Consider the following 27,767-nt stretch of genomic DNA (forward strand, 5'->3'; position numbering starts at 1 on the left):
AACTCAGAATAAAGCCATTGGTCTGCTAGTTATTAAAAGAAATTCAGAAACACAGGAGATCGGTGGCTGTAATTTTCATCAAGGAACTACAATGTAACAAAATCCTAATGGCATAAATCCTTTGCATGCAAAGCTGCCAATTTAGATTAGGGAAACGAAATTGTCTGAATATGTACTTGGTCTAAAACAATGTGTCAGAATTAATAACCTCGAATCCATGATTCAAGCACAACAAATGACAATCAACATCACTTAAATCTGAAACTACAATTCTGAGGTATTGTTCTGTTAACTTCCAAAGTGTGCTCGATTACGTGAAAAGCAAATAATTCAACATATGAAATAAAACAGTAAAAAATGAAAACATTGCATAATTCAGTGCTTGAGTCGTAGGTGTATTGTAGTTTTTTTTAATAATGTTTTGGGTAGACCTTACAGCTGTTTTCTTTTAACGAAAATGTGAATATTACATCCAAGAGTTGCATTTTGGTATACTAGAGACATGAAACTTTTTTGCAGATGTTAACTAGAATCTGAGAACTTCCTTCACACATTTCACATACGCATCATCAGGTATGGGTTTCCTCTTGCTTCCCGGTTGTAAGAATTTTTCAATTGTTGGGATTTTACTAATTCTTTTCTTGTAAGCCTAAAAATGGGAAAGAAACACTTGTTGGAAATCAAGGCAAATGAAACAATAGCAGATGAACTAAAAGCAAAATATTTTACTAATGAGAACATTTGTTCTCTCAGAGACTGGATTAACATAGCTTGAATTAATACTGAAATAATGTCAAAATAGGTTAATGCTAATTCATTTAAAATTCTTGTTCTAAACTTTGTTTTGAGAAACATGTTTTATGTCCATGAAGGATTAGTTACTTACCTGTAATCCTAGTTCTCTTCCAGGGGTATCCTCATCAAAGTCATAAGCATTAGAATATTCCCGCCCATACGCAGGACCCCAGAATCACTAAATTATATGTGCCCCACATATATATAACCATACATATACATATATATATACACATATATTAATTCATTTTTGGTTCTGCAAGCGCCGAACGCCGCCTTGACACGACCTCTTAACGATGGGGGCTCGTGCTGGGTGGCGAGCCCTTTAATCAAATCGCTGCTCCACACAAAATTCCTTACACCGGGTTTGCATGAAAAACACGAGCCCAAAGTTGCATCCAAGGATTTATTTTACAAAGTTGGCAACAGAAATTAACTATATATATATATATACACACATACATACATACAAATAAGCAATTGCAGCTTAATACATATCAGAGCTGAATATGCAGTAAAGAATTTCCAACATACAAGAAAGAAATGCATTAGAAACATGAGAGACAACAGCAAAGATTGTTTAGAAACTGTTTTAATGCTCAGAAAACAGTAGAAATTCTCATAAACCACTGAAAGCATAGAAAGCTCCCAGGCTGCATTGCAAATACCAAGTCTAAAAAGACTGAACAGCTAACCTTTAGCTGCATAGCAGTAAACTGACACTGTGCCTTTAAGGCACTCCTGACTCCCAGCTTCCCATCATGCCTCAGGGGAGACAGTTAGGTCAGTTGTTCTTTGCAGAAACTGAATAAACCATGGAATAGGCTAACAATATCTCCAAACAAATAGCAATCCTTTGCCAGGGGAGGCAGGAGGGTTGCTTAGGACTTTCATGAGGATACCCCTGGAAGAGAACTAGGATTACAGGTAAGTAACTAATCCTTCTCTTCCAGGGGATCCTCATCAATAGTCATAAGCATTAGAATAGAATAGCGAGCCTCACCTCATCTCCCTGCGGGCAAAGGAAAATACATGAAAAAACATAACAACGCTCGGGCAAAAAACCCAAGGTAGGATAGAGCCCTATCCAAACAGATGCCTCAAAGAGGCTTGGCCTACTTGAGCATCAGCTCTTGAATCAGATTCTAGGCAGTAGTGCCTCGTGAAGTTATGAACTGATTTGCAGGTCGCAGCCTTGCAAATTTCAGACGTCATGCAAGAAAGCCACTGTGGCCGCTTTCCCCCTGGTGGAATGCACTTTGGGAGTAACTGGTAAGGGCCTTTTCGCCAGCTGTTAAGCCAAGGTGATACAGGATACAATCCATCTAGAAATGGATCTTTTCACTGCAGGAAACCCTGTTCTCATGGCGCCATAGTTGACAAATAACTGGTCTGTCTTTCTTATACCTTTAGTACTGCAAAGGTAAAACTTAAGTACTCTCTTGAGGTCTAGAGAGTGAAGAGCCTGCTCAGTTGGGGATACAGGATTAGGAAAGAAAGGCGGTAGGGAAATGGACTGATTGATGTGAAAATCAGACACCACCTTAGGGAGAAAAGAAGGATGGGCCCTTAGCACTACTCTGTTGTGATGGAACACAGTGTAAGGCTCATTGGTGCACAGTGCCTGGATCTCGCTGACTCTGCGAGCCTATGTAATGGCAACCAGAAAGGCGGCCTTCCAGGATAAATGTTGTAGGGAAGCCCGATGTATTGGTTCAAATGGGGGACCCATCAGTTTAGACAATACCAAATTAAGCTCCCAAGAAGGAGAAGGGCTTCGAACAGGGGGGTAAACTTTCTTTAACCCCTGTAAGAAGTCCTTAACCACTTGCATCTGGAGAAAAGAAGGCTGCGTAAGAGACTTCCTATAGGCCGTAATGGCAGACAAATGCACTCTGATGGAAGCATACTTAAGACCAGATCTTGCTAAGTGTAGGAGGTAAGGGAGAATAACATCCTCCTGGCCCTTGGTAGGATCCAGGTGACGTTCCCTACACCAAAGAAAAAACCTCTTCCACTTAAAAGCGTAAGACATTCTTGTGGAGGGCCTTTTGGATTCTCTCAATATATGCATACAATCAGGAGGCAGATTCAAATGTCCGTATTGGAGGACCTCAGGAGCCATGCTGTTAAGTTCAGGGAGGGAAGGTTGGGATGAAGAATCCTCCCCCTCATCTTTGACAGAAGGTCCGGCCTGCAGGGCAACCTCCTGTGTGGAAGTACCGACAGATGAAGAAGGTCCGGGTACCACCACTGCCACGGCCAATCCGGAGCTACCAGGATCATGGTCATGTCTGATCTGAGGAGCTTGGACACCACCTTCGGGACCAGGGACAGAGGAGGAAAAGCGTAAGCAAAGGTCCCTGACCAGTCCATCAAAAGTGCATTCCCTCGTGCCCCTGGACGAGGGAATCTGGACGCGAAGGCGTGGCATTTTGCATTTAAGTCGTCTGCAAAAAGGTCTATTTCCGGACGACCCCACCGATGGAAGATGTCTGCCACCACCTCGTCGTGCAGCACCCAGTCTGGTTGGTCTTCCAAGTGCCTGCTGAGTGCGTCTGCTTTGATGTTTAGCTCGCCTGGCAGATGCACTGCCAACACTGAGGTTCCTGGCGAGCAGCCAGTGCCAGATCGCCTGCGACTCCAGGGAGAGGGGACGCGACTGGGTTCCGCCCTATTTGTTCAGGTAGAACATGGTCGTCGTGTTGTCGGTCTGGACCAGCACCAAATCCGATTCTATGGCAGGCAGAAAAGCTTTCAGAGCTAGATGGACCGCTCGAAGCTCCAGCATGTTGATGTGGTAAGTCTGCTCCTTGGTAGACCACCGCCCCTGTATCTGGAGGCGCCCCATGTGCGCCCCCCAGCCTTGGAGAGACGCGTCCGTCACTATGGATTGTACAGGGAGGGGCTGATGAAAAGGAACCCCCACCTCAGATTGCACTGTTGAATCCACCAGGAAATGGAGGATCTCGCCACCTGGGAGAGAGATATTCGATCCTCCCATCGACCTGTAGCCTGATCCCACTGATCCTCTAGAGACTGCTGCAAGGGACGCATCCGCAGTCTGGCGTGGGGGATGAGGAAAATGCACGACGCCATGGATCCTAGCAGAGATGCCACCTGCCGGACCGTCGGGCACTGTACTTGGAGCAGAAGCTTTCATTTTTGCCGCATTGAGGACAGTCTCTCCTCTGAAGGATACACTCTTTCCACGCTTGTGTCCAGAATGGAGCCAAGATAGTGGATGCATAGAGTGGGAGTCTGCACTGACTTGTCCTTGTTGACATGGAGGCCAAGTTTGTGCAGGTGCCGCAGGCATGTCTGAAGGTCGTGATTCACTTGCTGTGGAGATGGACCAAAAATGGATAGACGAATAGACGTTTTTTGTGTAGGAAAGCTGCCACCACCGCCATACACTTGGTGAAGACTCTCGGCGCCGACTTGAGGCCGAAGGGCAGAACCTTGAACTGGTAGTGTTTGCGGCCGACCACAAACCTCAGGTACTTGCGGTGGTGCTTTGCAATGGCGATGTGGAAGTACGCATCTTGGAGGTCCACCGAACACATCCAATCTCCGACTTGAAGATGTGGACATATTTGGTGAAGAGCCAACATGCAAAACTTCTCCTTGATTATAAACTTGTTTAGAATTCGAAGATCCAGAATAGGTCGAAACTTGCCCTCCTGATCTTTTTTGGGGACAAGAAAGTACCTGGAGTAAACTCCTCTTCCTCTTTGTGAAGAAGGAACCTCTTCTATCGCATGCTTCTGAAGAAGAGCTCTCACCTCTTTTCGAAGCAGGGGCAGCCGATGAGGCCGTGACTTTTTCGGTGGAATGTCCTGTGGGCACGCACGGAAACAAAGTGCGTATCCATTCCTTAGTATATTCAGCACCCAACGGTCTTTTGTGATGCTGACCCACTCTGCTAGATGTTGATACGCTTCCTCCCACTGGAGTGGGTAACTGCGGCAGAGGAAGACACTGTTCATGACTCGCCACCTCTCGTCGTGGCAGAGGACTGGTGGTGACCTCCTCCACCTCGGTTAGACTTCCCTCCTCAAAACTGAGGTTTGTTCTGGGTCTTGCCTTGGGACCACTGAGGGGTTTGAACCCTCTGTTGAGGCCCCTTGCGTTGATTAGACTTGTAGCGGCGTTTCTTCTTCTCTAATCCAACCGCTTTAACAGTGTCCAATTCTGTTTCCATCCGCGTCATCTCTTCTTCTGCGTGTGCTCCGAAGAGAGAAGAACCAAAAAAAGGAAGGTTGAGGATCCTCTGTTGAGCATCAGGTTTCAGGCCGGTGAGTCTTAACCAGGCTGACCTCCTGGCGCATACTCCATGAGCGTAGGAATGGGCAGAGAGTACCGCACCATCCGCTGCCGTCGCATGAGTCTTTTTGGCAGCCGCCACAATCACGGAGTCTGCAGGTGGATCCGTTCTGACAAAGACTGGATCCGATGAAGCCGGTTTGTACTTCTTGAGGAGACGCGCTGGCACTGCTTTTATAGTCGCTGGCGTCAGAAAAGTGTCCATGACGGGGTCCAAGATAGTTTTCTGGTGGAGAGTCTCGAAAATCACCGTAGTCGTGACTTGCGGGACCAACATCTCGATATTGAGTTTCTTGGCACCTCTCTGCAGGACATCATTATAGGTGTTTATATCATCTATGTGAGAGACCCTGGAAATTGGGCTGTCCGATAGCGTGGGAGAGTAATTCCTCCTTGAGGAGCGGGTGGATGAAGAAGAGGAGTTAGATGGTGTCCTTCTCCTTCGCTTATGCTCCTTGCGCCTTCGCTCCTGCGACCTTCCGACGCGTTCCTCTCGCCTCGGAGAACGTGATCTCACGACCCTTCGCTCAGGAGATGTGCGTCTGGGAGGACTTTCCCTGTCTGCCTCCTCAACCAGCCTCTGAAGAGGTGAACGATGCACTGAGCTGGCATACTCCTGCATGCATTTGGTAGCGCCAGAGTCCTGCCAGTGACTCAACGGTAATTGCCATCTCGGGGACAACCTAGCAGCCGTCTGGGCCTCTTTGGATCTTGAGGGAGACTTTCGGGCACGTGCAGGCACTTTCGGGGAGGCAGATCTGCTTCTGGAAGACGAGTGGCGCGAAGCTGACTCCGTTACCAGCACTACTGAAGCCTCCCTCGACCTCGCCGAGTCGTGTCTCGACGTCGATCCGTGCTGTCGATGATCCCGCCGTCTGCTCGACGTAGAGCGTCGCCTGGACGGCGACCTGCGGTGAGCTGGTGAATGCTCCCTCGACGTCGAACGGCGCCTGTCCGTCAACGTTGAACGCCTCCTGGACGTTCTAGCAGGCTGCGGAGGGGTTCTTCTATCCCTCGATGCTGAGCGCCGTCAAGACGACGCTGGAGACCCACGCCTCGACGCCGGTCGCCGCTGTGAAGGCGATGGCGTAGGGGTCCGCGCACTCTACGTCAATCGCTGGTGGGACTGCGATGATAGTCGAGATCCTGCCCTCGACGTAGAGCGTCCCGCCGACGGAAGGTCTTTACCCCTCGACGCCGAACGTCGTCGAGATGACTATGGCGGAGGGGTCTTGTTCCTCGACGCCAATCGTCACCAGGTTGACGACGGCGGAGGGGTGATACTCCGACGCCGATCGTCGCCAGGTTGACGACGGCGGAGGGTCTCGGGTTCTCGATGCCGATCGTCGCCGGGTTGACGATGGCGGAGGGTCTCTTGTCCTCGACGCTGATCATCGCCGGGTTGACGACCGTGGAGGAGACTTGTCCGTCGACGCCGATCGTCGCCCAGTTGACGAGGAAGGCGGAGGATCCCGAATCTTCGACGAGTCTTTTTTCGACAGCGAGCCCACCGTCGACGGTCTTTTCTTTGACGAATATCCCTCTTGAAGGTCTTTTCTCAGCGCCGAGCCCGACGCTGAAGCAGAGGGACGCCCGGATGTGTGGATCTAGGCCTCTTGGATCCCTTCTTCACAGGGGACCTACCTCTAGATTGACTTGCCAGACCATATAGGCGAATCCTCGCCCTTTCCTTCAAAGTCCTGCTGGTAAGGGTCTGACAAAGAGGACAGGTCTTGGGATCATGATCCTCAGGAAGACAGAATACAGACCTCATGTGAGTCTGACTTGGCCTTCTTTTTCATACAAGAGGGACAAGAGTCAAAAAGAGAAGGCATTTTCAAAGCCAGAAAAAGCACTAAACTGCCAAAAAAAGGACAGCTACTGACTTCTAGAGTCAAAAGACGTCGGAGTTAGTAAGAAAAGTTGTGAAAAAGAATGAATTTTCTGACAGAAATCAGAAAAAGAGTGGAACTGTGTTGCCAGGATCCTTCTAGAAGGAGCCGGAAAGAACAACTGACCTAACTGTCTCCCCTGAGGCATGATGGGAAGCTGAGGATCCCCTGGAAGAGAAGGATTAGTTACTTACCTGTAATCCTAGTTCTCTTCCAGGGGTATCCTCATCAAAGTCCTAAGCAACCTTCCCGCCTCCCCGGGCAAAGGATTGCTATTTGTTTGGAGATATTGTTAGCCTATGTTCCATGGTTTATTCAGTCTCTGCAAAGAACAACTGACCTAACTGTCTCCCCTGAGGCATGATGGGAAGCTGGGAGTCAGGAGTGCCTTAAAGGCACAGTGTCAGTGTACTGCTATGCAGCTACAGGTTAGCTGTTCAGTCTTTCTAGACTGGGTATTTGCAATGCAGCCTGGGAGCTTTCTGTGCTTTCAGTGGTTTATGAGAATTTCTACTGATTTCTGAGCATTAAAACAGTTTCTAAACAAGCTTTGCTGTTGTTTCTCATGTTTCTAATGCATTTCTTTCTTGTATGTTGGAAATTCTTTACTGCATATTCAGCTCTGATATTTATTAGGCTGCAATTGCTTATTTGTGTATATATATATATATATATATATATATATATATATATATATATATATATATATATATATATATATATATATATATATATATATATATATATATATGGTTATATATATGTGGGGCACATATAATTTAGTGTTTCCGGGGTCCCGCGCATGGGCGGGAATATTCTAATGCTTATGACTATTGATGAGGATCCCCTGGAAGAACCTCTTTTCTCAGCAATCACATTTGATAATCTAAGAGTCTAAAGGTGCATATCATGCCGATTTATACAAAATAATGAAAATCTGCACTTAGTGAACACAGTGGCCATTTTACCATTTATTCAGTAGACCGCTATTCAAATTGACCTTTTCTTTGAGCCATGGTGCCGTAATTCACGAGTCATGGTCTTTTAATAATGTATTGTCTAGTTTAGGTGTGATAACAGCTTTTGTTGCTCTTCCTCCTCCACATTATCCGTGATACTACCCTTTTACAGTTTTCCATGGAGGAAGCAAGAGAGGAGCTTAGAAAGGGTTGGAAGTGAAACCAAAGAGCAGGTGTAGCACAGGAAAAAGCAAGTCCTACCAGGTCATGAATGTAAGTTAGCCACATGTTCCACTGGCTCACGGCAAGTCTGACTGACTTCGTTTAAAAAATGCTAAATCATACTGACATACAAACTGAAGAGGAATCAGTGTGTCCATGCCCAGTGAAGAACCTGGTCTTTTTAGGGAACAAAAAAGTTTCGACTGCATCAAATTGCACTAGCAAATAGCGGCGTGGCGTCCCTTAGGGAGTTGCCGCAGTCATATTTTGTGCCTCTTGGGCCCCCCTCACCCCCCCCCAATTAATTGTGAGCAAACTACCAACATTTGAAAGTGTCCCCTGGCAGTCAGCCTTCAGCCATGGGCAGTGGGTGGATTATAATGGAGCGCTTGAGGCGGATACTATCCAGTGCAGGCCTGAGGGGGTGAGGCTTAACAATATTGATAGATTCGTCGTTACTCATTGTAGCCAACGCAACTGGGCCCAAGTGCGCATGTTGGGTTAGACGGCTGCCTTTCTCCAGCCAGCCCGACATACGCACTAGAGGCCTCAGATACCTGCGAATTAGTGAGCCAAGGGTGACCCTAAGCTGCAACCCCTGGTCTCAATAATAAGCGGTGCGGTTGCCTGCCATAGCCAATCCAGGCGCTGCAGTGTCTGGATTGGCTAGATATAGTCATTACTAGGGGCCTCTGGTGCGGTGTGTGGCAGCGGAGGGGTGGGAGGAGCGGAGACTGTCTCTTCAAATCAAGCACAGGCTGCTGGTTTCACTTTCTCAAGTTCTGAGGCTGCTGCACCTGGTATTGCTTGCGACATAACATCCCAACTACATACAGAACCGTTGCAGGATAATAGAGCGGATTCACAATCGTAATGGATCTTCTAAGATTAAAAATTTAAGAGAACCGTATTCGCTTCTTCCTCATAGCACATAGTTAGTGCAGCTCGGATGTCTCCGCCATACCGGTACGTCTTCTTTTCCCTCTTGCTCTTTCCTTTTCCTTTTCCCTCTCCCTTTTCGGGTTGCTCTCTCCGTCCCTCTAGCTAGCTTCTCTCTTTCTTTGAAACGTATTAATGAAACACACTGGAAGGACGTTCATTTTAATGTACCCAAGATCATATGTTTTGGCATACGGGAAACCTGAAATTCAGCTGCAGCTTTTGTGGTTAAAGACAGAAGTTATGTCACTCGCTCAGGCGTGTTGGAAACCCTTTGAATTTAACCAACACTTTCGTCCTATCGAGATCTATAACACGTGCACGTTTGATCTGATAGCAGAAACACCTGATATTTATGGTAAGACATACGCCATACAAATTGCAGTACCAGGTGCCATGTAAAATTTTACTTATTATAGTCATTAAATGAAACTCTCTTCCAGAATGGATTTTATTTGTTTACAATACATATAGGTCTATATTTTAAAGCTTTAGATATTAAATCTTTTAGCACTCAGAAGTTATTTTTAGTCATATGTAGCACTATACAAATTACATATATATTATATAGAAAATAAAATGTTAAAGTGTATAGGTAACGTGTTAAACATAGGCCATAGAATGTAGTCCATTTTGAAATATAAATGAGATTTTGATTGCCAGACTGCTCATGCTTAGTAACTTTTTTTATTTTAAAGTAGGCGCAGTGATTGGAGGTCCCGTGGTGTCTAGGTGCGGATCCTTGGTTGCGTCCAGTTGGTGCCCGGTGGCGTCACAGTGTTCTGGGCTTTTTAAGTCTAGTTTTTGATTCGGAGTTGTTGTTTACTGGCCTGCTAACATAATCTGCCTTTATGGGCCCATTTAATAATCAAGGTTACTTGGCTGCACGAGGTACTGGCCCTTCTGATTAACACACGCACATGCTAAAAGAAACCGGAGGTCTCTCCTCCAGGCATGCCACCATAAAGCAAGAATAATAGTCCCAGGCAATTGGCCAGGCCCAGGAAAATTTATTTTCGAAAAATAAAACGTGGGCTTTACCTTAAGTCACAACACGTACATGCTGTTCCAGCTCATCTAGAGAGACATTTACTATAGTTAAGGAACTCCTGAACACCCCCTCTCCTTCACTGCCACAAGCTACGAGCACAGCTCGGTGCAATGAGCTTGCACATTTATTTGATAACAAGGTCAGGAAAATTTTACAAAATATTCCTCTTAGTACTCTTTCCTCTGAGTCACCCACGCAGGTCGCGAGTGGTGTGAGCCCTCTGTGGGAAGTTATCACTCCCATAACTGAGGAAGACTTCCGCAAAGAATTATCCAATCTTAAAAGTGGTTCCCCCTCGGACCCTATGCCCATCTATGTTCTTAAGCGGATTGCACAGACCATCTCCTCGCGGGCCACGGATCTTTTGAACGCCTCCTTCGGATGTGGGGAAGTTCCCCCTAGCTGGAAGAAGGCGATGGTTAAGGCTCTCCCTAAAAAGCCAGGACTGGACCCTGACGATCTGGCAAACTTCCGCCCTATTTCTCTGTTGCCTGGCCTGGGCAAAATTGCAGAAAAGGTTGTTAACCGACAGCTGTCCACACTCCTAGAAGGCCACAACCTGCTCAAGCACTCGCAAACAGGCTTTCGCCCTGGCCAGGGGACTGACTCTGCCCTGATTGCAGTAGTGGAGGAAGCCCGACGCATTCTTGATGCAGGAGGATCCGCAGCTGTGGTCCTTTTAGACCTCAGCGCGGCTTTTGATACCGTCAATCACGGTATCCTTATTCAGCGCCTTACTAGGATGGGAATATCTGGCCAGGCTTTAAGCTGGATCACTTCCTTTCTGACTGGGCGGTCCTACCAGGTCTGTGATGGCACCAACGTGTCTGAGTCGATCCCCCTCCAGTGTGGAGTCCCGCAGGGCTCCTCGTTGAGCCCAACGCTTTTTAATATCTATATGGCCCCACTGGAGGATGTGGTTTCACCTTTCGGGGTGAAAATAGTGACCTATGCGGATGACACCCAGCTTGTCGTCTCGCTATCTCACCATGAAAATGCGGCAGAAAGATGTGGGTGCTGTCTGACAGCTATCATGGCCTGGATGACAGAATCTCGGCTGAAACTTAATGGTTCCAAAACGGAACTTATGATGGTGGGCAACCTCTCCACCTCCCTTCCCAAAACCATGTGGCCCCCTTGTTTGGGTGAATTGCCCCAACCCAAGAATGAGATTAAGAGCTTGGGAGTGTGGTTAGAGCCAGACCTGACGCTCAGAGTACAAACGAAGAAAGTGGCAGGGATCTGCTACGGTTTGTTACGCTCAGTCCGAAAGGTGTTGCCTCTTCTCCCTTTCAGCTCAAGGAAACTCCTGATTCAGGGGCTAATACTGTCAAGGCTGGATTACAGCAATGCCTTGCTGCTTGGTGCCCCTGAATCAGCCTTCAACACCCTTCAGCGAGTACAAAATGCGGCGGCCAGAGTTTTGACAGGCACTGCAAAAAGAACTTCGGCTAAGCCTGCTCTTAGAGCTCTCCATTGGCTCCCCATACGGGAGAGAGTTAAATTTAAGGCCCTTTCCATCGCCTTTAAATCTCTCCAGGGAATTGGCCCCCCTATCCTCAGGGACCTGATATCCCCCTACAAGCCCTCGCGTTCCCTCCGCTCTGATGGGAGCAATTTATTGACCATCCCCAGAGTAAAGAGAACTCGCTCAGGAGGCAGGAGGTTCTCTGTGAACGTAGCCAAGATCTGGAATGATCTTCCTGCTGCTCTCCGTCTAGAACCCTGTCTCCAGAAGTTTCGGAAATCTTTAAAGACCTTCCTTTTCCCAAGAGACTTATGAGTTCCGTTTCCGAGGATCCTGGATGCTAGCTGTGTGTATCAGCGCTGGGACGCTCTTGGGCAGCCATGCGCTTAAGAAATCTAATTTCATTCTTAAGAAATCTAATTTCATTTCTTTATCTGTTCTAGTTACACTGTTTCCCAGTTGTTGCGATGCATGTTTCAGATACTTGTCAATCTAGCATCACCATCACAACCCCCAACACTCATCCTGCCTCCATCAATTGGTGACTCCTTCTCAAAAATAGTATGAAAATGCTGGAAGGGATTTATCCACATACTCAAATGGCTTTTTTAGCAAGTTTATCTGAAAAGCAGTTTTTAAAATCCCTTATTCTACGCCATTTTGTGTCAAAATGTTCTCACTTGCTCTGTGGCATTTGGGGCAAGTATCACGCCTACCACTTTCAAAGATCACCAGCCACCACTGATCAAAAACTCTCCAATTATCTAGTACTTTCTGTAACTGTAAGACGTTTCTCTTTCTAGTTAGGTCAGGGGGCAATCGTTTCACCCTAAGCAACTCCCTAAGTCAATTAATAATGGAAATACGTGTCCAGGTTTTTAAAACTCCCCTTCAGATGGCAGCTCTACCATACTCTCCTTCCCGATTGTAATTTATGTGTCCGATTCCTGCTACCAATAAAAGGACGAAGGAAAACACATGTCCAAGGATTACCATAAACCGCTTTCTACCCAGTTTCCAATTGCATAGAGACCAAAAACCCATTACATTTGTTTATTTAATGTCATTACCTGCAGCATGGGAAACGCAGAAAGCACACCTTCACATCTTTCTTCGGTCATTAAAATCGCTTCAAACAGGTGCACATCCGCCCAACTAAATTTGTTTCCAACAAGAAAATCTTGGCCGTGATCTTTTAAAACCTAAACAAATATTAGGAACATTGTGCGTAAGAGGTATGATGGATACAGACAGCAAAGAATGCAGTACACTGATATTTTTAAGAATATGACAAATAAGGATGTTGCAGAATAACATTAATGCAACCACTGAGATACAATTACTCATTAATCGCAGGCCAGCCACCAGTTGTGATAAACACCACTGTGATGGCACTTTGCACATCAGGAATCCCACTGCTGTTTTATTCAGATGCACATTTTATACACATTCATGTTCTTGGTATTTTTAAAAGATACCCCCTTCAGCAGCTTGTAATTTGGCATAGATTATGCTCTCCATGCCACTGGAGTCAAATGTATCCTGGTTGATGAGGGGTGAAACCCCGAAACCGGTCCTAGGGTGCTTGTTTCTAATCCAGAGTGGACCTGGCCTGTCAGTTCGGGCTGGACTGTTCCCATTGGGCACAGGGTCAAAACTGATTTGCAAATGGCTGGGTTCAAACTGAAATGGCATGGGGACCAAAAAAATAAAAACCGATGGATTTAGGCCCGGATCTTTGAACTGGGGTTAATATATGACATTGTTCTGCATTCTGTCCATCAAGTGTTCTTTTTGCATGGATTATGCTTGTCCTGTGAACACCACCGGATGACAGAAACTGAAATGTCTGAGTAAAGACTACCTTTGAAGTTTAAAACCTGTGGGATTACATTGTGTGTGGCTATATGCGATATAACCACCGGCTGTGATGCACAGGCTGGAAATTGTATAGCTTTAGAAAACATGCTGAAAAATATTTTGGAGAAAATAATGAAACAGATGGCATTTTTTAAGCAAGAAAGTGAGAATGCCGAAGATATGGGCTCAAATACTGTTGACTAGGTATTACTTTAATCAATACTAAAATAAGCAATATCCAAGATAATAAAGATGATAAAGTTTATTGTTAATACAGTTTAAAATTCGCAATTGTTCATTTTTATTTAAACACACACCTAAATAAAGGAACATGTATAATCTTAAACGGGGATACCTAAACAGAAAATACATAAAGATGATATCAAGCTAAATAGGGGGGGGGGGGGTAAATCTATGACCAGGAAAACAACAATGGTAGATATGAAATGAGAGCAAGGAAGACAACTATACAACAGTAATGGAATAAAAAAGATAGAAATTGGAAGACAGACATATTAAATAACTGAACACATGTGAAAGAAGGGGGTAAACAATAAATTAATGAGGAGAAAATGAGGGCAGCAGCGGCTCTGCAGAGGAAGCCGCCAGCCGAAGCACTTCTGTCAGGAGGTTATTCTAATGGCCACTGTAGGGAGCTCGAGGTGGAGAGCCTCGGCTGCCCTACGCAACACCACTAAATAAGTACCACCCTCCTCCGTAGCCACAGTAGAAGGAGACCATGCGCCAGGTTCTGGAGAAAAATCCAGTCCTCCTGCGTCCTCCAAATCCTCTGCCCAGTCTGGGTCTAACTTGCATTGAGCTGCGAGAGGGTCTTCAGACCCCTCTCAGTCCTCCCCGTCCTCCGTAACCTGCTGGGCAGGCGGAAAAGAATGAGGAGGATGGAGAAAGTAATAGAAATTCCCCATGGGTATCGATCGACACCGGTCCGGCTCCTTCTCCATGTCGGGGTGGATGCCGGGGACAGCATCGGCCGGGTGGCCGGCCGATGCCGGCAGCAGTGCCGTAGATGTCGGTGGGGGTCGTACAAGGTCAACCAACGTTGGCTGTGAACCATGCATGGATCCATGGGGTTCTCGCTGCGCCGAGGCTGGAGCCGTCGACAACGTCAGGGCCAGAGCCGATGACGAAGAAGGGCGAAGACCCCCAGTCGAACCCATGGGGCCCGAAAGTGTGCTGGCCGGCCCAACGGGCCAAAGAGGCGAGCCATGGCTGACAGGCAGTCCTGCAGCTGGGCCGGAGTCGAAAACGGACCCGGGAAAAGTGGGTAGGCAGTCTCCCACTGCGTAGGCACCACCTGCACCCGCAGGGGCGGCACCACCCTCACCCTCACCCATGCTGCGTGACAGGCTAGGGGAGGGCGAGGAGCGACGGTGCTTTTTCAACTTCTTGTGCTTCGTTTTAACTGACCCAGAGTGCGAAGACATTGTTAAACGATTATGAAGGCTCCACGACTGGTCCCTCGACCTCCCACGGGACCGGGACCTTGAACAGCGTGGAGCAAACTCCCAAACTCAAGCAACTTTCGGGACTACTCCGGCAAAGTTTTTGGATCCATGGCCCGGCAGTCGGGGCATGACGTGGGGTCATGGTCGCGCCCCAGGCAGTAGACACACTCGCGGTGCGGGTCCGTCACCGACATCATGAGGGGACAAACTTTGCAAGATTTGAAACTAGGCATCCCCATAGCACCAGGAGTCGATAGACTCAAAAAAGTCAGAGACAAAAGTCCCAAAAACTCAGTCAAAAATTGACTGGGGGTACCACTCTCTCCGGAACTGCGCTTGCTGGCATGGAAAAAAAAAAAGAACTGACATCAGCGCATGAGGGCGGCGTCTAAGTAGCTGCCGCGACATCAAACTGACGATCACGACGCCTTTGACGGACGCGGATCTGCACGACGCCACCTTCCGACGCACAGGGGTACTGCTGACGAAAACTTTCCGGATCCAGTCTGACGCCTGGGGGTAATTCTAAGGTAAGGAATCTATCACTAACGTGTCTCTTTCAGATAAGACTGTTCGAGACACGGGTTGAGGGTTGTCAACCAGTGACCAGCATGTGGAGAACTAAAAGAGGATTAGAGCTACAGAAGGAATGTACATTATAGGGGACCTACTGGAAAAGGTGAGGGGAAGGATAGCAGACAGATAAGCTGGCCAAAATATTGGAAGCCATAAACGCAACAAGGGAAGTCTTAGAGCAGAGGTCTTCAAACTTTGGGGTGCACCCCCTGGGGCGTGGATGGGTTCCCGGGGGGGGGGGGGGCATATGCCTCTGCAAGTACATGTAAATGAAGATGGCTTTGAATGAGCGCCGATCCTTATTTGCTGCATTTCCAGGCGGTCTTAATTTATTCCAGAATACAGTGAGGACAGAGTCAGTAAATGTGCTGGCAGGGTCAAGGAGGTTGCTTAAAAAGAAAAAAGTAAGTGTTTTGTGTTTTTCACAGTAAAGGTCTTGCATTTATAAAAGTTAAAGCTTTTGGCGTCATAAATTGTAATGTTTGTGATTTACTTTTTGGGTCTGTAGTGGAGCGAATATTTAAGGAAAAAAGTGCATGCGATACTATATTATTAGAATGACTTGGAGCGTTAAGAAGTTGGGGGGTGGAGGGAATGAAGACAGGAAGAGGAGGAAGGTGGACAGGGGTTTAGGTGGAAAAAGATGAGGAGTGAGGTGGAATAGTAAGATGAATTGAGCATGCTATGGATGGAAAAGGCAAACAAAAACTTGGAAAAGGTTATGGAAATCAAAAATGTGAGACGGGCGTAGGTATGTCAGATGTACACAAGGAGAGCAACAAGGGAGTAAATGAATGAATGTGGGGAAAATACAGATAGATTTCCATTCAGCATACTCCAGTACATGTGTTTTTCTCATAACAAACAACTACAAGAAATCATCTTTAGTAGTCTACTGGTCTTTTAATGACCCCATCTTGTTAGTTTCAATGTCCCGCAGTTGTTATCTTCCTTGTTAAAGTTGCCGACGTCTAAAGAGTTTGTTTTCTTTTCCTTGAGGTTCTGTTTTTTTTTTTTTTATATATATTTTTATTAATTTTACACAAGAGTAAAATGTACATATCGGGTGTCAGTTGACAAAACATATTACAACCGCGGATGGGCAGGCAGATGAGGAAATACATTACGGTCAAATCATCAGCGAGATATCAATACCAGCGTAGAGCTGAGGCAAAACAATACAATACAGATGACCATAAGCAAACCCCCACAGTACCCGCCCACCAGTAATAAAGGATATGCAAATTAGACATTCAACACCCAGACATGAAGAACAAAAAAGAGATCAGGAGAATACGCCACATCTCTTGTGAAGAGGGAAAAGGGAAATAGAAAGGTCATAGAACAAAATAAAGGAAAAATAAATAAAAAAACGCAACCCCCCACCCTGCACCCCTGCAGATGGCTACGACCTAACCCCACTAGCAGCGTGCCTGTCGCCCCCTAAACTACACCCAAGGAAGGGAAAAGCTGGAGGAAACCTTGACCCAACCCTGAGGCGGAAGCCGGGGTTGGAGGTACTCTATTGTTTTTATTCCTGTACGTTTCACTGCACTTTGTTCTTCGTGTTGTGTCACCCTTTTATTTGCATATTTAAAAAAAATAAAAAAAAACAAAGCAGAATCTAACGCTTGCTCGCTCCCACCTTTTCAGCGCTCAGCTGATTTCAAAAGCTGTCCGCCGACCCCAGCGCACCGCTTGCTGCCGCCATTACCTGCGGCGTGCAAGCAGACTCCGCCCACTTGAGGCCACGCCCCCTTCCTCACCCTATATATACCGCCGACTACTAGCGGTCTGCATCAAACCTTGACCCAACCCTGAGGCGGAAGCCGGGGTTGGAGGTACTCTATTGTTTTTATTCCTGTACGTTTCACTGCACTTTGTTCTTCGTGTTGTGTCACCCTCTTATTTGCATATTTTTAAAAAAAAAACAAAAACAAAGCAGAATCTAACGCTTGCTCGCTCCCACCTTTTCAGCGCTCAGCTGATTTCAAAAGCTGTCCGCCGACCCCAGCGCACCGCTTGCTGCCGCCATTACCTGCGGCGTGCAAGCAGACTCCGCCCACTTGAGGCCACGCCCCCTTCCTCGCCCTATATATACCGCCGACTACTAGCGGTCTGCATCAAACCTTGACCCAACCCTGAGGCGGAAGCCGGGGTTGGAGGTACTCTATTGTTTTTATTCCTGTACGTTTCACTGCACTTTGTTCTTCGTGTTGTGTCACCCTCTTATTTGCATATTTTAAAAAAACAAAACAAAAACAAAGCAGAATCTAACGCTTGCTCGCTCCCACCTTTTCAGCGCTCAGCTGATTTCAAAAGCTGTCCGCCGACCCCAGCGCACCGCTTGCTGCCGCCATTACCTGCGGCGTGCAAGCAGACTCCGCCCACTTGAGGCCACGCCCCCTTCCTCGCCCTATATATACCGCCGACTACTAGCGGTCTGCATCAAACCTTGACCCAACCCTGAGGCGGAAGCCGGGGTTGGAGGTACTCTATTGTTTTTATTCCTGTACGTTTCACTGCACTTCGTTCTTCGTGTTGTGTCACCCTCTTATTTGCTTATTTTAAAAAACAAAAACAAAAACAAAGCAGAATCTAACGCTTGCTCGCTCCCACCTTTTCAGCGCTCAGCTGATTTCAAAAGCTGTCCGCCGACCCCAGCGCACCGCTTGCTGCCGCCATTACCTGCGGCGTGCAAGCAGACTCCGCCCACTTGAGGCCACGCCCCCTTCCTCGCCCTATATATACCGCCGACTACTAGTGGTCTGCATCAAACCTTGACCCAACCCTGAGGCGGAAGCCGGGGTTGGAGGTACTCTATTGTTTTTATTCCTGTACGTTTCACTGCACTTTGTTCTTCGTGTTGTGTCACCCTCTTATTTGCATATTTTTAAAAAAACAAACAAAAACAAAGCAGAATCTAACGCTTGCTCGCTCCCACCTTTTCAGCGCTCAGCTGATTTCAAAAGCTGTCCGCCGACCCCAGCGCACCGCTTGCTGCCGCCATTACCTGCGGCGTGCAAGCAGACTCTGCCCACTTGAGGCCACGCCCCCTTCCTCGCCCTATATATACCGCCGACTATTAGCGGTCTGCATCAAACCTTGACCCAACCCTGAGGCGGAAGCCGGGGTTGGAGGTACTCTATTGTTTTTATTCCTGTACGTTTCACTGCACTTTGTTCTTCGTGTTGTGTCACCCTCTTATTTGCATATTTAAAAAAAAAAAAAAAAAACAAAGCAGAATCTAACGCTTGCTCGCTCCCACCTTTTCAGCGCTCAGCTGATTTCAAAAGCTGTCCGCCGACCCCAGCGCCCCGCTTGCTGCCGCCATTACCTGCGGCGTGCAAGCAGACTCCGCCCACTTGAGGCCACGCCCCCTTCCTTGCCCTATAAATGTGCATACACAGGACGCGCAGCGGACGAGCGCAGCGGGAGCGCCGTCTGCGCGCCGAAGGCGCGCCTAAGGTAAGCCCGTCTGCGCTCGTCCGCGCCAAGACCGCGCCAGGCGCAGGAACCCCTGCCCTAATCCCCCCCACCATCAGGTATGCCCCCAACGACCTTCACCAACTCCGAGGCGGGTCCGGCTGCCCCTGTAAGTTCGACCTGGCAAAAGTACTTGGCTCTACCAACTGCTACAAATGTCACTGGTCTCTCAATGTCGATTCCGAGCTGACAACCCCCCACAAAACCCAGCGACCTTTCTTTACAGGTGGCCTGATAAACGCCAGATCAATGTGCAAACATAGCCAGGACATTCACGACCTTATCACCGACCATGACCTTGATTGTCTCATGATCACTGAAACCTGGCTCACTAATGACAGTAACCCTGACATTGCCATTGCCCTCCCTCCAGGCTATTCCTTCCATAGACAGGATAGACAGAAAGGTAGAGGAGGAGGTGTTGCAATCATACTGAGGAACACCTTTAACTGCCATACTTTTTGCCTCGACCCTCTCACCGATGCAGAGGGACTAGGCTTTTCCATCAAACTCAGTCATTCTCTCTCCCTCTCCGGCGGCCTAATCTACCGCCCTCCCGGCAATGCTACTAAATTCCTCGACTCTCTGAACGACGCTCTTGGGCATTTCCTACTCCGCTACCCACACTTTACCCTACTGGGAGATTTCAACTTGCACCTTGAGACCCCAACCGACTCTCACACTAGAAGCTTCCTGCAGACATTGGAAATTTTCAATTTACCACAAAATGTTAAGCTGCCTACCCACTCCCTTGGCCACACCTTGGACGGGGTATGCTCCAATTTCCCGTCCATCACCATCCTGCCCCCTTTACCTCAGATTTGGACCGATCATTGCCTGATCCCTTTCCACATCTTCAGCCACCCCCTCCATCCAGTAAAAAACGCACTCTCCACCACGCCCTCTCTATAAATTGGAAAACTGTTCAGAAAAATCTTATCCTTCATCCTTTCTCCCCCACTAATTCCCCCCCCCTGTCCGGCAACATTGATAGTGACGCAGTTCGCCTTAACAGCTGGCTTTCACAAGAAATCACCAAACTATGCCCACCTAAGCAACTGAACAATACGTCAAAAAATACGAAAATCAAAGCCCCCTGGTACACACCTGACCTAGCAGCCGCACACCTAGTCTGCAGGAAAGCGGAACGCAAATGGCGAAGAACCTATGATAATGACGACCGCAGTCATTACACTCTACAGAGGAAAAATTATCTTTCCTCCATCAAAGCAGCTAAAAAAACATATTACGTAAACGCCATTAAAGACGCCAGCCAAAAGCAAAAAACACTTTTCTCAATTGTTAAAACCTTCACCAACCCCAAAGCCCTCCAACCTGAAATCCCTCCATCTCAGGAGCTTTGTGACAAGATCTCCGACTTTTTCGATGACAAAATCTCTTCTATTCAAAAATACTTTCCCCCCTCCCCTCCGGCGCATGTAATCCCGGACTCGGACACATCGTGCCTGACTACTAACAGTCTCAAAAACTTCACCCCGGTGACTCTGTCTCAGACCAGAGAGGCGATCCTCTCCTGCAAATCAGGCTCCCCCTCCGATCCCTGTCCCCCTAAGATCCTCCACCTTATCATCGATGAAGTCAACCCCATCATCAACGAAATAATCAACCTTTCCCTCAACTCCGGTGCTGTTCCACTCTCTTGGAAAAAAGGCGTGATCAAGCCACTCATGAAAAAAGCGTCCAAACCCCCAACGGATCTGACTAATCTTCGTCCCATCACTCTGCTACCTGCTCTGGGTAAAATTACTGAACAGCTAGTTCATAAAGAGCTTAAATCCTTTCTGGACGCCCATAACCTACTTCATCCCCAACAGTCCGGTTTTCGGGCTAAACATTCAACCGAGACCGCCCTCATCGAACTGACCGAGACTATTAAAATCCTTCAAGACCAAAGGAAGAAGGCCATCCTGATCCTTCTTGACCTCACGGCAGCATTCGATACTATCTCCCATTCCATCCTGATCAATAGACTTATGGACATCGGCATCACCAACTTAGCCTTGTCATGGATCAGATCATTTCTCAGCGATAGGTACCAAACCGTCACCCTTGGCTCCTTCCAATCCAATGAGAAAAAGGTATCCTCAGGAGTCCCTCAAGGATCCATTCTAAGCCCCCTTCTCTTCAACATTTATCTCATTCCCCTTCTCACCCTCATAGAATCGTTCGGCATAACCGTTACCTCCTATGCCGACGATACTCAGCTTATCATCCCACTAGAGAACAATTCCAACAAGGCAGAGCTCAATTTTAAGCACTGCCTAACAGCTGTCTTTCAATGGATGGATGCCAACCATCTACGCTGCAACTCAAATAAAACTGAGATCCTCCCCATTGGAAAAAATGCCTCATTCTGCCCCGCCTTATGGTGGCCTGACAACTCCGCAGCCCCCCCTCAGACGGTCTCGTCAGCTAGAAACCTCGGGGTCCTCTTCGATTCCGACCTCTCTTTCGACCTCCACGCCTCGACCGTAGCAGGAAGATGCTTCGGCATAATCAAGTCCCTGAGAAAGTTCTTTGAATTTCTCCCCCTTGACTCCAGAAAGACTGTGGCGGTAGCGCTTATACTCTCCCGAGTAGACTACTGTAACGGTCTTCTTGCAGGGACTAAGAAGTCCACTCTCTCGAAACTTCAAAGTGTTCTGCATACCGCTGCCCGCCTTGTCTTAAAACTTCCACGCAAATCATCAATCTCTGCAGCCCTTAAAACCCTGCATTGGCTCCCCTTACACAAGAGAATACTCTTCAAAATTCTCATCATAGCCTTTCGTGGTTTTAACAAATCCGGTCCCTTCTATTTGTCCAGACGCTTCCCTCATTATAATCCAATTCGCACCCTCCGATCTTCCCATGAAAATTTCATGACTCCCACCAAATTTAATCTGAAGTCTAAAGGTGGGAAAACCCTCACCACCCTAGCCATTAAAGCCTGGAACAGCATGCCTAGACATCTCAGACTTCAGACTCTTGAGAAGCCTTGTAGGAAACTCCTTAAAACCTGGATTTTCAATCTTCCTGATGACTGGACAAAAGCGGCCATCTAGTCCTTTTCTTCTATCCCTCTGCAACCTGGTTCAAGGACTGACAGCGCCATGATGCTCCTTCCGGAGCGAACGCCGCGCTCTATAAATACCCCTCCAAAATTCCAAATTCCAAATAGTACAAAACGATACGGGCTCCCGGACTCCCTTCCCCCCCGCCAAAAGCAGACATCCCCTACCGTAGTATTAGGCAGATCAAAACAGAACAATAAACAAATCGATAGGGGAGCCACAGACAGGAGAAAAAGGACCATCCCGCCCAACCCCCGGCGCTACAGAGGCAGCAAATCCCTTTTCGAGAACGGAAGTAACACCAAACCCAGACAATTAGGATCCCCTCTGGCCCTCGCACCCACGGACACAACCCAGCAGAGCCAAATGAAAGTCATTGCACCGAATTTAAGTCAAATTCAGCCCTGGCCCACACGATCCATTACACAGACCCCATCCATTATAACCGGGCCGCTACGATTCTTCATGCGGGCCCTGGCCAGTCGAACCGCCATCACAGCAAGAATATCCAGAAAGAGAATAGTGTAGAAGTCAACACGAAAGGAGTAATACCAGGATAGACAGTCACAAAGTCGAAATGTCAAATCAAGTTCACTGCCCACCAGCGATAAGTCAGCAAAGCGTTTTTGATCCTTCAGAAAGAAAAGAGGCGAGGCATTAATCCGACATTCACTGGAGAAGTCACTCTGAAGTACAGAAACCGTCACATCCAACTCGGGCGATATCGACACGGGGCAAACCACACAGCCAGTACTTTCAAGCTCGCTCGCCGCCATCTTAGGGTCGCGAAATATTTCCAAGCCCGATTCCAACACAGGGTCCTCGATAGCAATCGGAACTTGCTCCGCGGGTGAGGCATCTTGGCTCACAACCAACAAACGGTCGGAGTCCGGTCTCCGGCAATGATGAGCAACCGGTCCCCCCAACTTCTGGACGGTGGCGGTGACGCGGTCGTGGAGCTCCCAAATGGCGGCCATTACTGTGCGTAGCGACGGTGTACTTTCAGCCCGCTCCATCGCCCCTCAGTGAGCGACAGGGCGGGTAACCGAACCCCGGAGGTCGACTGCTCCAGGGCCCCAGGCAAAGGCAATACAGATGACAACTGTTAGCTCTTCAAAAGCACAATCTCAGCACCGTCGCCGCCAGCGAGGAACCAAGCCCATCGACCCCGGGAGCTCAACGGGGTCTTCGGGAGGCGGGTCCACGACCAAAACCGTTTTTAAGGCGAGCCGCCGTAGTTGCAGGATAAAGCTGCCACCGGACACCATCCAAAACGGAATGGAAAAAATGCCACTTCGGGAGACCGGAGCCACCCAAGTCCCGCGGCCGATGTTGTTCAACTTCAACCCGGCTGGGTTAGAACTCGAGGCCCCGGCTTCAACTCCGGGTTAGGCCGAGAATGGCACACGGTGTATCTCCCACATTTGAGCAGCCAGAAATTCCGAGATTGCACCTTTAGAGTCAGGCGCACTTCAGCTGCACGGGAGTGCGGCGGGAAGTCAGGATAAAAGCCAGGATGTATGAGCCTTCGGCGGAGGTCGACGGAGCCGGGAGCTTATGCGGCCATCTTGGTTGCTAGCGTAGCTCCTCCCTTGAGGTTCTGTTTTAGTGGGAACACTTTGCTAATTTTTCATTACGTTCAGTGAATCAAGTGTTTCATGTGTCTGTTATTGTGCACTAAGGAAATGATACATTTTCTCAGAAATACAGTGGATATATTCGGGACTCTTTGTGGACAGCATTATTTTCATTTGGCAGCTAATTATCCCCTTGAGTATTTGAATGTTTTTTTTCTTAATATTACCTAGGAGTGCCATTGTTTTATTTGAGTACCAGTACCTTCTGATGCAAAGTATTGTAAATATGGTTTATTTAGCTCTGTGATTGATTGTTTGCGGGAGGCCTGCCGCCTGAACACAGCCATGTCCATCCCACTCACCCAATCTATACATAAAGTGAGGGGGGCCCGACCTCAAAATATTTTGCTTGGGGGGGGGGGCTCAAAGCAAAACATTTTGAAGACCTCGGTCTTAGAGACTAAAGAACAAGTTATTTTGCTTTGGTAACGCCTTTTCTGGTTGAAAGTCTATATAACCACAGATTCCTCAACTTAGAATATTCTCTCAGACTTCAGACTGGATCCGAAAAACCTTTGAAGCAGTATCCCTGAATGCCAGGGAGTGGCTCCTGTGACCCCGCATTGATGCGGTCCGAGCTGTATGTAAATTGCATGGGCCTATATAGGTGCCACCCATGTGCCCTGACATCAGTTAATCTTAGGAGTGTTCTGCGCTCAGAGATGTGAAGCCAAAAATCCAGTTATGTTATGTTATATGATTTTCTATAGCGCACGGCTGCCCCAGCAAAGGGGCGTCCCGGCGCTTACCTGAGAGGTAGTAGAGACAGCCACAACAGATGGAAAAGTGGTAATCATATAGCAGAGCAGTCTAACAGAAAAGATGGGTTTTAATGGCCTTTCTAAATGCCAGAAGGTTATTTAGTCAACGAATATCGAGAGGGAGGGCGTTCCAGAGCTTTGCTGCAAGATACCGGAAGGAGCGTACTCCCATCCGTGCTAGCTTGACACTGGGGACCATTGCCAGATTCTGGCCTTCTGAACGAAAAGTTCGCCGGGGCGTGTATGGTGTCAGGAGGGGACATAACTTGGGCGGTGAGGCAGTTTTCAAGATTTTGAATGCAAGGCATAAGGTCTTGAATTGAATCCTTTTCTCTACCGGGAGTCAGTGGAGTTTGACCAGAGTGCTAGCAACCGCGTGATGACGGGGGAGGCCTGTCAAAGCTCTGGCTGCTGCATTTTGCACTTGTTGCAACCTTACTCTCTCTGCCTGATTGACCCCTAGGAGTAGAGAGCTTGCGTAGTCCAGTCGCGTAAGAATGGCAGACTGTACCACTAGCTGACGCGTGTGGGGATCAAAGTACTTTAGGATCGGCTTGAGGTTACGGAGGATCCCAAAGCACGTAGCTGTCACCTTTTTAGTCTGAAGGGTGAAGTTGAGAGAGGAGTCTATCCAGACTCCGAGGTTTTTGACCTCACTTCGGGCCACCATGTATCCCCCCATGCCACAGCTTCCTTACCTACTAGCAGTACCTCGGTCTTGCCCGCGTTGAGCTGTAGGTAATTTGCTGTCATCCAGTTGGTTATTGCTGTTAGGCCCTATTTAAAGTTCTGTGCGCTCAGTCCTGCTTCGTCCCTAATAGTTACCACTAACTAAGTGTCGTCCGCGTATGATACTTTCGAGAGTCCCCATCTTTTGGCGACCTCAGCCAGTGGTTGGACGTATATGTTAAATAGCGTCGGACTGAGCGCAGACCCTTGCGGCACTCCCTGTTCGATAGAAGTTTCTTTAGAAAGGAACGGCAGAGTGGAGACCCGGAAGGATCTTCCTGTTAGGAATGCCTTGAACCATTCCAGGACCTGCCCCATAATTCCTGCCTCCTCTAACCGATATAGCAGTACCTCGTGTGAGACCGTATCGAAGGCAGCACTGAGATCTAGTAATATCAGTGCTGCCGTCTGGCCAGAATCCAAGATGGACTGGAGATGTTCCGTAACACTTAGGAGTGCCGTTTCGGTGCTATGGCCCTCACGAAAGCCATGCTGGGATGGGTCTAGAGTTGCGTTTGACTTAAGGAATTTCGTCAAGATGGTATTGACGTGGGACTCGGCTACCTTGACTGGTCAGGGGAGTAGTAAGATAGGCCTGAAATTCTCGGGCAGAGTGGGGTCCAGCGTAGGTTTTTTTATAATGGGAGATACCAGTGCCTGCTTCCATCTGGTGGGTATTATGGCAGTAGAGAATGAGGAATTTATAATGTCTCGAAGGGGGTTGAGTATTGGTGTGTCTGCTGCTCTAAATTGCGCAGGTTTTAGAGGGTCCGCAGGCGAGCCGGATTTGATTTTTTCACAAATTCTGAGGAAGTCCTCTTCGCTCAGCTCTGGTATATTAGTAAGTTTGTAAGTAGGGCTCAGTGGCTGAGGAATTGAGACGTGGAGTGGAAGGGAAGGAGTTATGTATTTTTTGAATTTTGTCAATGAAGGAGGCTAATTTCTCACAAAGTGTGGGAGAGGCATTAGTTTTCTCAGTAGCTTTTTTTGCAATAAGATCTTTTAAAATTTTGAAAATAGTTTTGGATGGATTCTGGCTAGTATTGATCTCATTAGCATAGTCGGTGGCTCTCGCCCTGCAAATGTGTCTATGATAATTTTTTTGCACCCGAGTGTATTGAGTCTTGAGCACAGGATCATATGACTTTCTCCACTTTCGCTTGGCAATTTTGCATTCTTTCCTAAGGGTGGAGAGCCCTTCGCTGTACCAAGGGCTAGATTCCTGAGAGCGTGCCTTAATCCAGTCCGCCGGGACTAACGCATCCAGCGCCTTGATAATCCAGTTGCAAAAGCTCTCATATCCCAATTCAGAGTTATCGCTGATGTTAGGAGGGTCTTTTTTAAGTAGTGCATAGAAATCATCAAGTCGGAGTTTCCGCCAGGGGCATTTCAAAACCCGTTGGGCAGAACTCACATTGGGTGCACCTCGAATCGGTACTGACATGATCACTAACATATGGTCCATCCAGGTCAATGGGATAGGAGCTTCTGCCATTACTTCCGCTAGGTTGGTGAATATAGGGTCTAAAAGATGACCTCCACTATGAGTAGGGTCACTGACGAGCTGGCAGAGTTGGAACAAGGCGAGATCTGCTAGCAGACCACTGATCTTTTTATCCCCAATGAGGTCAAAGTGGATATTTAAGTCTCCCATGATGCTAAAGTTGGCTGGCCCTGTTACCAGCGAGCAGGTGGTTTCAAGGAGAGCCTTAATGAAACTATTGTCCTGTCCTGGGGGTCTATATATTAAGATGCCTGAAAGAGTTAACTGGGGGTTTATCTTAATATTGTAGCGGGCCCATTCACTCCCTTCGAAGTCCAGTTTGGTAAATAGGCATAAATATTGGGATTTAACCATCACCGCTATACCCCCACCTCTCGATTGTCTATTCAGTGGGTAGATAGAGTATCCCGCTGGGGTAGCTAAGTTAGTTACAGAAATCATGTCCTCTAGCAACCAAGTCTCCGTTAGGAACAGGATGTCTAATGCGTATTGTTTAACCAGGTCATTGACTTCCCTATGGTGTTTTGCCAGGGATCTAATGTTAAGCTGTGCCACCCGGATTTGTTGCTGAGGGCAGGTGTCGGTGCAGGGCGGAAGTGACATGGGTTTGGGAAGATTATATACACAAGAGCATGTTGAATTTCCCCTCAGATGATGAGGAGATATCCTCTTACATGAGGCAGTTGAGGTGCTGAAACCCAATAGGGCATCTCTGGTATAAATAACGTTTGCCCTCCTCTCTAGATCAGGGTCCCTGGCGAGAGGCGACGTACTGGCGCAGACGGGCTTACCTTTGGCGCAACCGCTGCACGCCCGGTACAATGACATCCTTAAATGTGGGCGTTAGACCAGGTGGTGTCCCGAGCAACTAGTTGCTGACCCTGCACACTCCCCAAGACGGCGTCTCCCTCTTGCCCGGTCCTTCCCAGTCTCCCTCTGCCCCAAAATCGGCTGCAACAGAGGAGCGGGAGGAGCGGGGAAATCAGGGCTACAGTTCCAGTACAAGTATGCTAATTTGCAAT

General features: G+C 47.8%; 1 protein-coding gene across 2 annotated transcripts in view; it reads right to left on the reverse strand.

Moving 5' to 3' along the window:
* Positions 1–394: 394 nt before the first annotated feature.
* LOC144762696 (glutathione S-transferase 3-like) overlaps positions 395–27,767 on the reverse strand; it is a 147,286-nt gene continuing 119,913 nt past the window's right edge. For both annotated transcript variants that reach the window (XM_078647937.1, XM_078647938.1), the window contains exons 6-7: positions 12,723–12,854; positions 395–649 (exon numbers count right to left, since the gene is read on the reverse strand). In XM_078647937.1, the coding sequence (XP_078504063.1) occupies positions 527–649; positions 12,723–12,854 (255 nt within the window). In that variant the 3' untranslated portion in view covers positions 395–526. The remainder of the gene's footprint in view (positions 650–12,722; positions 12,855–27,767) is intronic.

This window comes from Lissotriton helveticus, chromosome 6 (assembly GCF_964261635.1).
Source record: "Lissotriton helveticus chromosome 6, aLisHel1.1, whole genome shotgun sequence".
In the NCBI taxonomy this organism is placed as follows: Eukaryota; Metazoa; Chordata; class Amphibia; order Caudata; family Salamandridae; genus Lissotriton; species Lissotriton helveticus.